The sequence below is a fragment of the Myxocyprinus asiaticus genome, chromosome 27, assembly GCF_019703515.2.
Source record: "Myxocyprinus asiaticus isolate MX2 ecotype Aquarium Trade chromosome 27, UBuf_Myxa_2, whole genome shotgun sequence".
Taxonomy (NCBI): domain Eukaryota; kingdom Metazoa; phylum Chordata; class Actinopteri; order Cypriniformes; family Catostomidae; genus Myxocyprinus; species Myxocyprinus asiaticus.
In genome coordinates, this window is record NC_059370.1 from 16,028,912 (window position 1) to 16,041,565 (window position 12,654).

General features: G+C 37.9%; 1 protein-coding gene across 4 annotated transcripts in view; it reads right to left on the minus strand.

The window, feature by feature from the left end:
* LOC127417775 (phospholipid-transporting ATPase IA-like) overlaps positions 1-12,654 on the minus strand; it is a 215,299-nt gene that overhangs the window by 128,299 nt on the left and 74,346 nt on the right. For 2 of the 4 annotated variants that reach the window (XM_051657995.1, XM_051657994.1), the window contains 7 exons: positions 12,392-12,437; positions 12,242-12,282; positions 10,741-10,814; positions 5,429-5,498; positions 5,134-5,261; positions 4,447-4,558; positions 3,111-3,276 (listed from right to left, as the gene is read on the minus strand). In XM_051657995.1, the coding sequence (XP_051513955.1) occupies positions 3,111-3,276; positions 4,447-4,558; positions 5,134-5,261; positions 5,429-5,498; positions 10,741-10,814; positions 12,242-12,282; positions 12,392-12,437 (637 nt within the window). Of the gene's footprint in view, positions 1-3,110; positions 3,277-4,446; positions 4,559-5,133; positions 5,262-5,428; positions 5,499-10,740; positions 10,815-11,407; positions 11,482-12,241; positions 12,283-12,391; positions 12,438-12,654 lie in introns of those variants that run through there. The other 2 variants (XM_051657993.1, XM_051657996.1) reach the window with 2 other exon arrangements.

Consider the following 12,654-nt stretch of genomic DNA (forward strand, 5'->3'; position numbering starts at 1 on the left):
CTACTGGTGATTGAAATGGTATTTCTGATTGGGGAAAAAAAAAAAAATCACCCATTTAAGTGGGTATTTAAATAAATATCAGAACACATTTTGAAAATTGTTGAAAAGGGTGAAAATTATTGAGAAAAAAATATTTTTTAGCTATATCGCCCAACCCTACATCACACAAGTCCTACTCTAATCACTAATACCCACTGTTAGACATGTTCACAGCAGCATTTATAGCACTGCATTCACATTGCATCCCAAAGCAGCGAGAGATGTACCAGGCACACCCGGATCCAGTGACATCAGCGCAGCAAGGAGCTGCGAAGAGAAGCATGTAGTGGGATCAGCACTGTTCAAGACATCCGTCAGCATTTGTGCGGCAAAAAACCTGATACCTGTTATTTCATGGTTGGGAGTTCAACATTGGTGACTGTTGTCGCAGGTGGCGTGAATGCATAAAGAATTACTGTGGCTCAAGTCCTGAGGAGCCCAATCTGCATAAAGCCACGTGTGTTGGTTTGGATACAGATTGGGACAGAAGCCAGAGTAAAATATCACAGGGGTTCAAAGTCAAATGAATTATTTATGTTGAATAATTACTCATCTGCTTGAAGTGTGGTACACTCAGACTAATGAGAGGAAGGCGTGTATCTGTTGCCCTCAGCTTAAGCCTGCTCCTCTTGACTTCTAACATCTTCTAACCTGGAAATCTTCAACAACATACTGTATATATACAGCAGTGTTACACTGTGTCCTAACCAGGCACAATGCGACAAGTTTCCAGCAACAAGCAATTTAACATTGCTGCGCAATGTCATGCAGATTTTTCCCACTGCAATACTGCAGAAATAGAGTCCAAGCGACTGACAAAATACCTTCTCGCTTGTCACGGTGACGTCTTGTCCAGCATATAAAGGTGAGAATCAATAAGGACCTGCTGAAATGATATTATATAGATATCTGGGTCACGATTTAATACTAATACTCCTGTTTCCCCCAAAATATTCATGTAAAAAATATAGATTCTTCTTGTTAGAATATCGGTACAGCATCGTGATGTAAAAAAAAACAATTCACAGTATGACTCACGGGCAGGAAGTGTCCTTCGTTTATGAAGCAGATTTAAGATACAAGTAATACCATATAAACGGACAAATCAATGCCACCTCTCTCTTTTACGGTTCCATTTGGAGGGCAAAAAATAAACGTAGCAGACGGAGTCTCCCTCCTAGAGAGGAATACTCATTTTCAAGGTGGATACCTGCTTTATGACCTCACTGTTCCCTTAAATGGCACCCAACATCATCGTTACTTCCTTTCCAAATAGTTACGCTGGATGGGAAGGATCGCACTTTGAACCTAGAGTCCACAGCTGTGGTCTGCGTCTCAGCATTTGTAGACAACCAAGACATTTTTCCAAGAACTCAGAAAGCATACCAAAAAGGGAACCGTGTAGGCCGTAAAACAAGCGGGGATCGATTTGGACACAAACAGCCCCTCCTATTGAAATCAAGATAAATGGTGGTGGTGACACGTTAACAATTTGCAAGTGGCTCCAGGCACAAATTTAACAGCTTTCTGTCTTTCATTGGTGCGCAAAATTGGTTCAGTGTGAATTTCTTGTTTATTTTCAGTTTTTCAATTACATGCAATGCTCCGGGGCTGAAGCAGATGTGTTGATCTGTTCTATCTCCGTTCATTAAAAATAAATCGCAATGCTCTGTCTTAATGTCTTACTTTTCCAATCTAAACATTAAGCCAATTAGCATGGATTTGCTCATCTCCTCCAGAGCTGCAGCCTATTTTTTCCCCTCGCCCGGTCTGTCAGCACCGGTAAAACAAACACAGCAGGATGAGGAGGAGGATATGGAGGAGAAGAGGGGGTGTTTAGAAAATGTCAGACTGTCCCTAAGGCTCCTCTGCTTTTACATTAAGCAGGGGAACATGTATCAAACTCTTGCTCTGAAAGGGCCTGTGGGTAACTCGTTCCATGTGTGTTTTTTGCATCTGTTCGTGCGTCGAGGCTTACTGTCGTGTCTCATTTGTGAGATACATGTAAAAGGGCAGAGACATGGCCGAAGCTATAGCTTGAGAAGTGATTAACGGGTCACCAAAACAAAGGAAGGGGGAGGCATGTTTTTGACATCAGGCATTAAAGGAGCAGTTCACCCAAAAATGAAAATTCGGTAATTTACTTATCATGTCATTTCAAACCCCTATGATTTCTTTAGGGGAACACAGGAAATGGGGACTGGGGCTATCAAGCTCCCCCAAAAAACAAAAACAAAAAAACACAATGTTTCATAAAAGAAACACATAAGTGGCCCATGTGTAATATTTCAACTAAAAAGAATTATTCGTTCACGAATTGGACACTGCAACTTTTTTTATACACTTTCAAATGTGCCAAGATTGTTTTTATTAATATTTCTCATATTTATACTCTATATATGGAAAAGTGTGGATATTAGTGATATTCTTCAAAAATTTACTTTGTGTTCCACAGATGATAGAAAGTCATATGGGTTTGAAACAACATAAGGGTGAGTAAATGACAGAATTTTCATTTTTGGGTGAACTATCCCTTTAAGAGGGTCTACACAGTGTAGAGCTGGAGGGGAAAAAAACCTATCATTGGATTCCTGGTGTGTGTGGTCCTCTGCAATTACCCTCTCAAAGTAGGGCAACCATATAAGTGGCTTCGGTAGCTTAGCAAAGCTGAGCTCAGTTAGGGGTTAGTAAGGGGGGGTCATTCACAGATGGCCAAGGGTTTTAAATGGTTGTTACCTGGAGCTGTTAAGAAAATGACAACAACAAACAAAAACACAAACCAAACATAATGTTAGAAAGGAAGCCAATAACAGAACAAACAAACAAAAAAAAAACAAAAGAACAGCAGGGTTTGTGATATTCAACCATTTGTACAGTCACGTGTCTTTGCATATTAGAATTAAAAGCGAAAGGCTTTCCTTTCCCTTTTTATTGACAAATATTCACATATGCAATGCATATTTGTTTACAATGAGGGAAGACAATTACTGACATTAACGTAAAAATGAATAAGCACACATAGACGCGCAAGCGGTCTAGCAGGACACAAAGAAGAGGATGCTAGTTCTTACAGTTGAGGTCCATGTACCAGGCGTCATTGCCATACTGATACTTCCAAATGGTCTGGCCAATGGAACACACAAAAGAGATGGCCAACAGACAGCCAAAAAGCAGGAGGATCTGAAAGTTTGTGATGCGCTCCACGTTGGACAGCTTCAGAGGAGGCCGTGTGGAGTTCTGGAGGACATAGACAGTCAAAACATTGTGGTTTTTCTGATTTAAGGGATTGTTCACCCAAAAATGAAACTTCTGTCATCATGACCCTAGTGTCGTTTCAAACCTGTATTACTTTCTTCCAGAGAACACACACAAAAAAAAAAAAAAAAAAAAAGAGATGTTCAGCCTCAGTCACCATTTATTTTCATAGCATGGAAAAAGATGCAATGAAAGTGACTGTGATTAAATTACTGCCTTGCATCTCATTTTGTCTTCCATGGTAGAAAGTCATACATTCGAAACTTGAAACATTGTTTTCCGTACATGTGATCATAAATGAAATGACCCGTCAAACATCATAATCACTATAATCGCTTGATTTTACCAATACAGCGCTTTTTTCTACACTGCTTACAGGGTTCACACAAGGTCCTTGAAGTGCTTAAAGTGCCAGAATTGAGCTTTTAGAAACTTAAGTACTGGAATACCTGGAAAAATCGCCTTGTTTTGTTGAAAAGTGCTTGAGATTAAAATGAACAATTTCTTCCGTGTAATGTGTGTCCATCATAGATGAGGTCCCTCCACTTTCATTAAATAACATGTCTTTTAATATTCCTTAAGTCAGATAAAAATTCAAAAGAAATATAAATTTTAATAACAAATAGCACAGATGCGCTAAAAACAACGAGACTTCTCTCTCATCAATAAATGAACCGCAACACCTGTGCAAGTCTGTGAAATGTGTTAAACTCTTAAAGTGACAGTACCATTATAGCGCTTGTTATACAAATGAATGTAAACTTAATGTTATTACTTGTAAATTGTACACATTATTTCAAACATTGACAGCTCATATAATAATTATATATACAATTTCAAGAAATAATATTAATTGATAGAATGTAGAATTTGTATATATTTAAAAGTTCAAATGTGTTTATAATAATCAAGACAAACATATAATTTAAAAAATCTGTTCAGTTCTATTGCTTGTTCTCCACCCAATCAGCCTAAAAGTAGTCCACTATTTTTGAAGGCTTATTTGTTTGTGATCTTTATTTATAATGAAAGGGTTAGTAAATAATGACAGAATTTTCATTTTTGGGTGAACTATCCTTTAAGGCTGGATTTGACTAACATGGTTGAGGGATAAAAACGGAAGTCTTAAACTAAGTTACTAAGACTACTCACCTGCATGAGTTTGGTGTCATGCCCCGTGTAGACCACAATACCGTGCACCCACTGTGTGTTCCTGAGTTGAGCTCCTCTCAACAAGATCTGATCTGGACCCAGCGGTACAGTGCTAAATACAGACCAAACATAACTAATTAGGCCTTTAACCAACACTTTTATACAAAAAAAAAAAAAAAAAAAAAAAAAAAAAGCATACTGTCCACTACACTGAGACAGTCCACCTAAAAGCAACCTAACGTATAGTTCATGAGACACAGATCATCCTTTGCAGGGTCTGAACATACAACTTTCTCATGTGAACACAAGTGTCGTACTGACAACTTTTGTGATACTTTTTTTAAGCTTTAAAATGAGTCATTTTAACTGCCATTGTATTTATAACATCTCCTTTTGTGTTCTGCATGAAACAGCAAGTTATCCAGGTTTGTAATGATATGAGGGTGAGTAAATCATGACAGAATATTCCATTCAACTTCCCTGAAGGGATCAGAGACATTTCTATTCTTAAAATTCAATCTAATCCACCCCGCTGAAATGAACTTTTTTAGCACTCATCAATATTTCAGGGTAATGATATAAAGTCTGTAGTCAGCATGGGTCTGACTGACAAATTCAAAAACCAGATTTTTCCAATCCTCCTCTCAGCAACTTTGCCTTTAAAATGTATTGTTCTGTCTCTCTCACCTGTGTCCATCCAGGCGAATATTGCCCACAAATTCATACAGATGTCTGTTTGGACTCTCGCATTCCATCCGTCCAGAGAGACGCATCAGACTGTCAATGTCCTTAATGTCTGCGGTGATCTGCAGACCCTGCAAATACAAAACAAATGGTAAAAAAAAAAATCATAAATGTATTTCAATACATGAAATCTGATGGGAATAATATACATTTGCACTAATAACACAGCTGTATTACAGAAGGTAAGTGATATATCATGAACAGCAGGAGTAATATTAAATGAGAGATAGAAGCTCACCTGTCTGATCTTCAGATTTGTTTCTCCATCCAGATTTGAGGTTTCTATGTAGCACATTCCTTGAGGTTCACTACCATAAACGGCAGCATTATGAGAAAAACAGCATTTTAATACAGCATAAAAGTATCTGACTCTAACGGCAGAATTTTTTATTGCTTGTTCAGACATTTTAATATCTGTATAATAAATGTTGTCAATTAATCAGAAATGCAAGTGTCAGGTGGACCATTAAAGGGATAGTTCACCCAAAACTTAAAATACTCTCATCAGTTTCTTACCCTCATGCCATCCCAGATCCCTTTCTTTTTTCTGCTAAACACAAAGTCAACATGGTCCAAAACTTTGAAGAGAAAAAGCACATAAATGCAGCATAAATGTAATCCATATGACCCCAGTGCTTAAATCAATATCTTCTGAAGCATTATGATAGGTGTGGGTGAGAAACAGATCAATATTTAAGTCCTTTTTTATTGTAAATCTCCACTTTCAAACAGCCCTCCTAAGCACTCTTCTCTACTAAGAGTTCTTTTGTTTTTGGCGATTTGCATTCGCGCATATCGCCACCTACTGAGCAGGGAGGAGAATTTACAGTAAAAAAAAATAAAAAGACAAATATACTGAAGACATTATATCACTTCTGAAGGCATGGATTTAACCACTGGAGTCTTATGAATTACTTTTTTATACTGCCTTTACGTGATTTTTGGAATATTGTTTTGGTTACTCTTCACATGCATTGAATGGACCTACAGAGCTGAAATGTTCTTTTAAAAAACATTCAGCAGAAGAAAGTCATACACATCTGGGATGGCATGAGGGTGACTAAATGATGAGAGCATTTTCATTTTTGAGTGAACTATTCCTTTAAAGCAATAGTTCACCCCAAAAAATGAAAATTCTGCCATAATTTACACACCCTCATATCATTCCAAACCTGTATGACTTTCTTAGGATGAGCACATCTTAGTTTTAGCTTAGTGCTAAAAACAAAGCAAATTTGTCATGAATACGCATGCTACTGTGAACAAGCCTCCTTCATGCACTTAATGAACGCACAATGGATGTCAAATGTTTCGCTAAAAAATTACTTATATTTTGGGTTGTTTCAACCAAAACCTATTGCATCCCTTTAGAAGTCTTGGAATATGAGGCACAAGTCACATGGACTACTTTTATGATACCTTTGGGACTTTAAGCTTTAAGTGAGACACTATCAACTTCCACTGTACTGAATAGACAGACCGGGATATTAATTAAATGTTTTGTGTTTTGCAGAAGTATGGGTTTGGAACAACATGTGGGTAAGTAAAATATGACTTAATTTTTGGGTGAACTATTAAGCTACAAGTGTAAATAAATATAGCCTAGCCTAGTTAATAAATAGGAAAACATATCAACATTTAAAATAAACCATAATTAAAAAAAATTTGTATCTCTACTGTAAAGTCTACTCACTGTAAAACAAATAAACAAAAAATAGAACTACTAAAGAAAGGTGGATAACATCACGCAAACTATTTAGATTGAGAAGTCACAAAAACAAGCTGAACGAGAGCCAGATAACCATTGATGCCTTGTTGTGAAGTGCTTTTAAAAATGTGTATACTTTTTTCAGTCAGGGCAATCCACTAGGCAATCCATTATTTTTCGATATGGGACTGGGAATATTGGGACTTTATCAGATCTTTCATTTTGCACTGAGCCATTAGGAAACATTCAAACAATGCACAACACTGACATCTTTGTTTAAGGCTGTGCATTCTGCCGTTTTTATTTTTAGTGACTTCCAGCCAGCATGCAACAATGGAAAGATGCAGCACAACAGACAAATGAACGGTCAGCGTTAATACTGAGAAGAGCCGAGGCAGGATAGTAGGCACACAGGGACAAAGGTGTTACACATATTCCCATTTATGAAGAACAGAAAACTCAAACAAAACACTCCTCATCTTTGAAAGAAAAATTTCAGCAGTGTATGCTCTGCCTTTTGTCTGTACACAGACAAAATATCGAAACATCTTTAAAACAAGTTACATTTACTTGAGAAGCTATCTATCAACTGGGACGATATAAAGACTTGTTTTCAGAGAAACAAGAGACTTATAAGTAAAAGAATATTAAGAAACACAGTCTCTCATAGATATAATCCATAAAGAGTACTGCATGATTTACTATGAAGGTTCATCACAATACTGTACATTGTGGTAATATGACAGCATGCAGTGAGTCACAACAGAGTTCGAGGTCCTGCTGAAGCCATGCGTTGTGCCAACAGCTGTGACATTTACGGTCGCTCAATGGGCCTTTTCTCCAGCTGTGTTAGAGAAGTGCTTTCTTTTTCTGTGTGTACATGCTGAAGAATCTCCAGCATAAAGTAGTAGTTTGTAATAAACGTCCAGATACTGTAGTTACAGAAAGCGCTTCATCAGTATTTTCAGCTGGAAGTTGGGCAGTCATATTCTGAGAAAAATCTTTTTTAGTGCTTGAAATTAATTTAAGAATCTTGCCCTAACAGTAGTCTGATAAAGATGCATACAGTAGGAGGTAGTCTCAGTCACAGACGGCATGCTCAGTCTGTTCACTGACCATCTCATGCATATTGCACATAAAATAAAATAAGTCAATAACTGTCCAAATTAACACGTTCATTATTGTGATTAAATAGGATTAACAGTTCATGTACACATTTATTCAGTTTTATGCACAGAAATGTGAACACCAGCAGAAAACTTTACGCAGGTCTGCACCATCTCTATACATGATTCCATTCATAAAGTGTCGGAAAAGTTGCTATATTACATAATTACTGCAGGTTTGAGTCTGTGTTTGCATTTCCCATCTGTTTTGATGTAGTTTAAGAAAACAGAAATGAGCGAGTGCGATTAGTAAACAGCGCTTTTGTGATTAATGAAACATTCCAGGTTCAATGCAAGTTAAGCTCATTCAACAGCATTTGTGGCATAATATTGATTACCATAATTCATTTCGACTTGCCCCTCCTTTTCTTAAAAAAAAAAAAAAAGAAAAATAGCAAAAAGCAAGGTGACAGTGAGGCACTTAAAATGGATGTGAATGGGGACAATTTTTGAACATTAAAATTAAACTTTTTCAAAAGTATAGCAACAGGACATAAACAATGGATCTGTTCGAAAACCTAGTGAGCGTCCTCCGGAGGCAGCATTTTAAGACATCATATGCGCGCTCCCATCATGAAGGCTGTTCCAAAAGGCAAGTATCTTAATTATGCTGCCTTTTAAGGTATCTGGTTTTGGCCAAATTCTCAGGTAGCATCGTATGTTTCCTTCCCTGGGTAGGCGATCCCAGAATGCACCACCCTGAGCTCCGTGGAAAAATAAATTCAAGATGGCGGACGATGCGAGAGAAATTTTGATTAAAATATACTTATAATCCTTTCACTACGGAAAAGTATTGATAAATAGCAGTTTAATATGATACAAAACCAACTATTTTACCCAAAATGTGTGTGTTGTGCGTATTTACGCTCATTAGAGGATTGTGTCGTTTCTCTTGAGTCACCTGTATTGAAATCAGTTATGAGTCGAGTCGCTGCACGTGAGGAGCGCTATTTAAATGATACGTGGAGCTGCCGCCAATGTAGAGTGTTCCAAATCGCTGTCTTATGAGGCATCATTTCAGTAAGGATGATGCTGTAGAAGACAGCTGCCTACATAGGCAGGAGACAGTTTTGGAACAGACCTAATACGCATGTTAAAATGATTTTAGTGTGATAAAATCACTTACTAACCTTTTCTGTGTAAAGTTATAGCCAATTTTACAACTTCGTTGCCATAACGATATAATGTCAACAAACCCTAATATGACTGTAAAATGACAATTTAAACAACTTCACAGCTCAGTTATGACAGAAGAATTAATGTAAATGCTGCCTTTAAACCCTCCAAAAATTGGCCCCATTCACTTCCATTGCAAGTGCCTTACTTAGCCCTTTTCCACCAACATGGTTCGGGTGCGGGTTCCTGGATCGCTGCAAATTCTCAAACTGTTCTGCGCATTTCCACTGCAGAAAAGGCTGTTCAAGGGCTGAAAACCCTGACACTGACCAGCCTGCTAACTAACCGGGGCATTGAAATTCAGCCAGTAACGCTCGTGATAAACAGTGAATCACCGTGTCCTCTGCAGCTAATCTCAGTAAGTTGTTATATTTGCCAGTTTTTCTTACACTGTTGTCAACATATTTTGTGAATTGTTTTGTTCTGTAAGGGAATTTTTGACCAGCTACTCACTAAGTTTGGAAGATCGTGGCTATCTGTTAAGTAAAATGGTGGGATTCTCAGTCATTAATATTATATGATATGGCAAAAATCCAAATACAAGCATCTGCTACACCAATGTTAATAATGATTCCACTCTAACAGTTTACAGAACTTCGCAAGTTAAGCCATAGTTCATATAATACAATTACATTACCTGTCATCTTTAGCATAGATGTCGTCTCTGACAATCTTGTTGAGCAATGTAATAACGATGGATTGCATTAATCCGTATGCATAAATATGTCCTCTAAAACAAGAGTAAAAGCTGTCTACAAACACACTGTGATGCGCCATGTTTGACAGTAACCCGTTACATCACCATTCAGCTCAGGTCGGTGGAAAAGCGCGCCCAGTTTACGATAGGCTCCAGATTGCCCCGGCCGTGAACCAGTGGAGCACAGGCTCTGCACGAGAACGGTGGAATGAGAAAGGGCTAACTGAAACTCGATTTTTGCTTTTTTTTTTTTTTTTTTTTTTTTAAGGCAGCAGCGACTAAATTCATTTTTGTGGTAATCAACATCATGCCACAAATGCTGTCGATTGAGCTTAACTTGTATTGAACCCGGAATATTACTTTAAATAGATAGATTAAATAGATTTTAATAGATTGACAGCCTTAAATTTCTTATATAATTATATAACATATTGGTCCTAAAAAACACTTTAAGCGAAACAGGTGCAATATGGTTTTGATTTTGTTCTTGGCCAGAATAAACTGCAATATGGACCAAACTTTATGCTGATGGTCATAATTCGGGCTACACAAGACTACATGTGTGGTGTCTGCAATCATTAAACTGTGAGAGTCTGAATCTGCAGCAATTATCAGATATCCAGCAATACTGATCAGAGCATCGCTAAAAGATGGCATAACCAGCTATGAAGTCAATAACTCACAAACACAGGAAGCGCAAAAGAAAAAGATATAGAGAGCAAAATAAGATAACAGGTTCTCTCGACCTGTGCACCCCGTCCCCTTCCCACCCGGCCCGCATGCAAACCGGAGCTGTTCCTAACCTGGACGACAGTAAGATGAGGTCGGCCGGGAGGTGATCTCCATTTGCTGCTCGGACTACCTCCCCTACCGACACCTTAATTTACCCAGCAGCCCCAGCGCAACAGGAATGAGACGAGTGAAGTCGGGAGAAGGTTGTTGATCACATGAGAGGGGTGACAGGTGGAGATGAGAGGAAGGAGAAGACACAGAACAAGGCACACAAAATGTTTAATCTTTACTGAGGAAAAAACACAATGCACACCCCTAGTTCACTCCTCATAACCCATCTGTGCCAGGCCAAACCATCAGTGGATGATATACAGTACATATTAGAAAATGAGGCCTGGTTGGCGAATGGATTTGGACAGTGAAGAGGATAATGTTGAATACAAATTCCTCTTGTCAGTGTTAATCAATGAGCAAACATCCGCAAAAGGAAGCGCTGATTGCAACTTTTCATTCAGGCCATTTACCACTGTGGATTTCAATTGACACTTAATTTATTAATTCGATGCAACATTTTTACCATTTGTTATTTCTAGGCTCCCTGGATTTGACTTGATTGGTTTAGGGACATTTCTTTAGCATAATTTCTTATATTATTAGTCTGTGCATCATCACTTCCTTTGGGTGTGAGAGAGGGGCATAATGACAGACAGGGTGTCCACTGATGTGGGACTCAACTACCTGGACGACAGCAGTATAGCATCTGCTGGTACGAAATCTTTGCCATTTACTTTAACTATGTCCCCAACCACAACCTGTAAGACACAAACTAGTTATCAAAGATTTTATACCAGCAATATGAGAGCAGCCACTGGCGAAATCCAAGAAATATGATATGATTAGAGCTAATATGCCTTTAAGATATTGGCCAAAAAGAACATGCATTCATACTTTATGCATTTTGCATATTTTATTCTGGAGGTGCTTGGATCTTTACACATGCTTTAGTTTGAGACCAATATTAAAATTAAGCCATTCAATCCATAATCTTCTGTGATATTCATGAATAAATTTCACTTTTAGAATTTGCATTTTAAATCATCTAATTGGCCATATAATCTAGCAGGAATGGGGGAAAGCTGCTTCATAGCTACGATTTTGAACTTTGAAGTGGAGAGCTACTTTAAAGGTGCTGTAAGAAATTTTTTATGAAATGACACGGATTAAACATCCCTGTCAGATATTACTAAAAGAAGTGCCATTAAATGTCACACCTGTCACTGTGACAGCATTAACATCTGGGGGGGTAAAAATTACCTTGGTCCACGGTCAGATTCTTTGTTTAGCCAATCAGAAGACTTCAAAAGCACTTTCTGCTTGTCAATCAAAAAGCAGAGAGGGATGTTCCCTCTAAAGAAAACAAAGCACTGTGTCTGATTTACTAAACCAAACCCTGCTCTGGTTTACAGCAGAGGGTGTCTTCATGCATATTCGCATCTCTCACTCTTTTTAAGAGTATGTCAACTTGTTTTCATGTTGGAACTTAGTATGGAGGAACACCATCTGCTGCAGTACCTTCTCCCAATGTACAATCTCCCAAGCTCCGTTTCTCAACACTGAGAGATAGAAAAAGAGAGAGAAATATTATTAAAGTAGACAATTTCGGGAACATGGCGTACACTGAACAAATTGATACTTTCATGTGGATAAACGCATCTACCTTACCTTGTGTCTCTTTTTTGTTGACAACATTATCAGCTTTGTGACGTTTCTGAGAACATAAAAACCAGAGATGAAGTTGTAAACATTTTATAAATGAATTGATAAATACAACAAATCTCAAGCTAGAAAAGGCAAGTTCGTCAGACGGGCAGACAGACAGACAGATTCTTGTCTTGGGTTAATGATTTTGAGAAATAAATAAAAGAAAGAAAGAAAACAACCCAAGTGTCCAATAACAGTATGTTACTGTCAAGCCATCATAATTA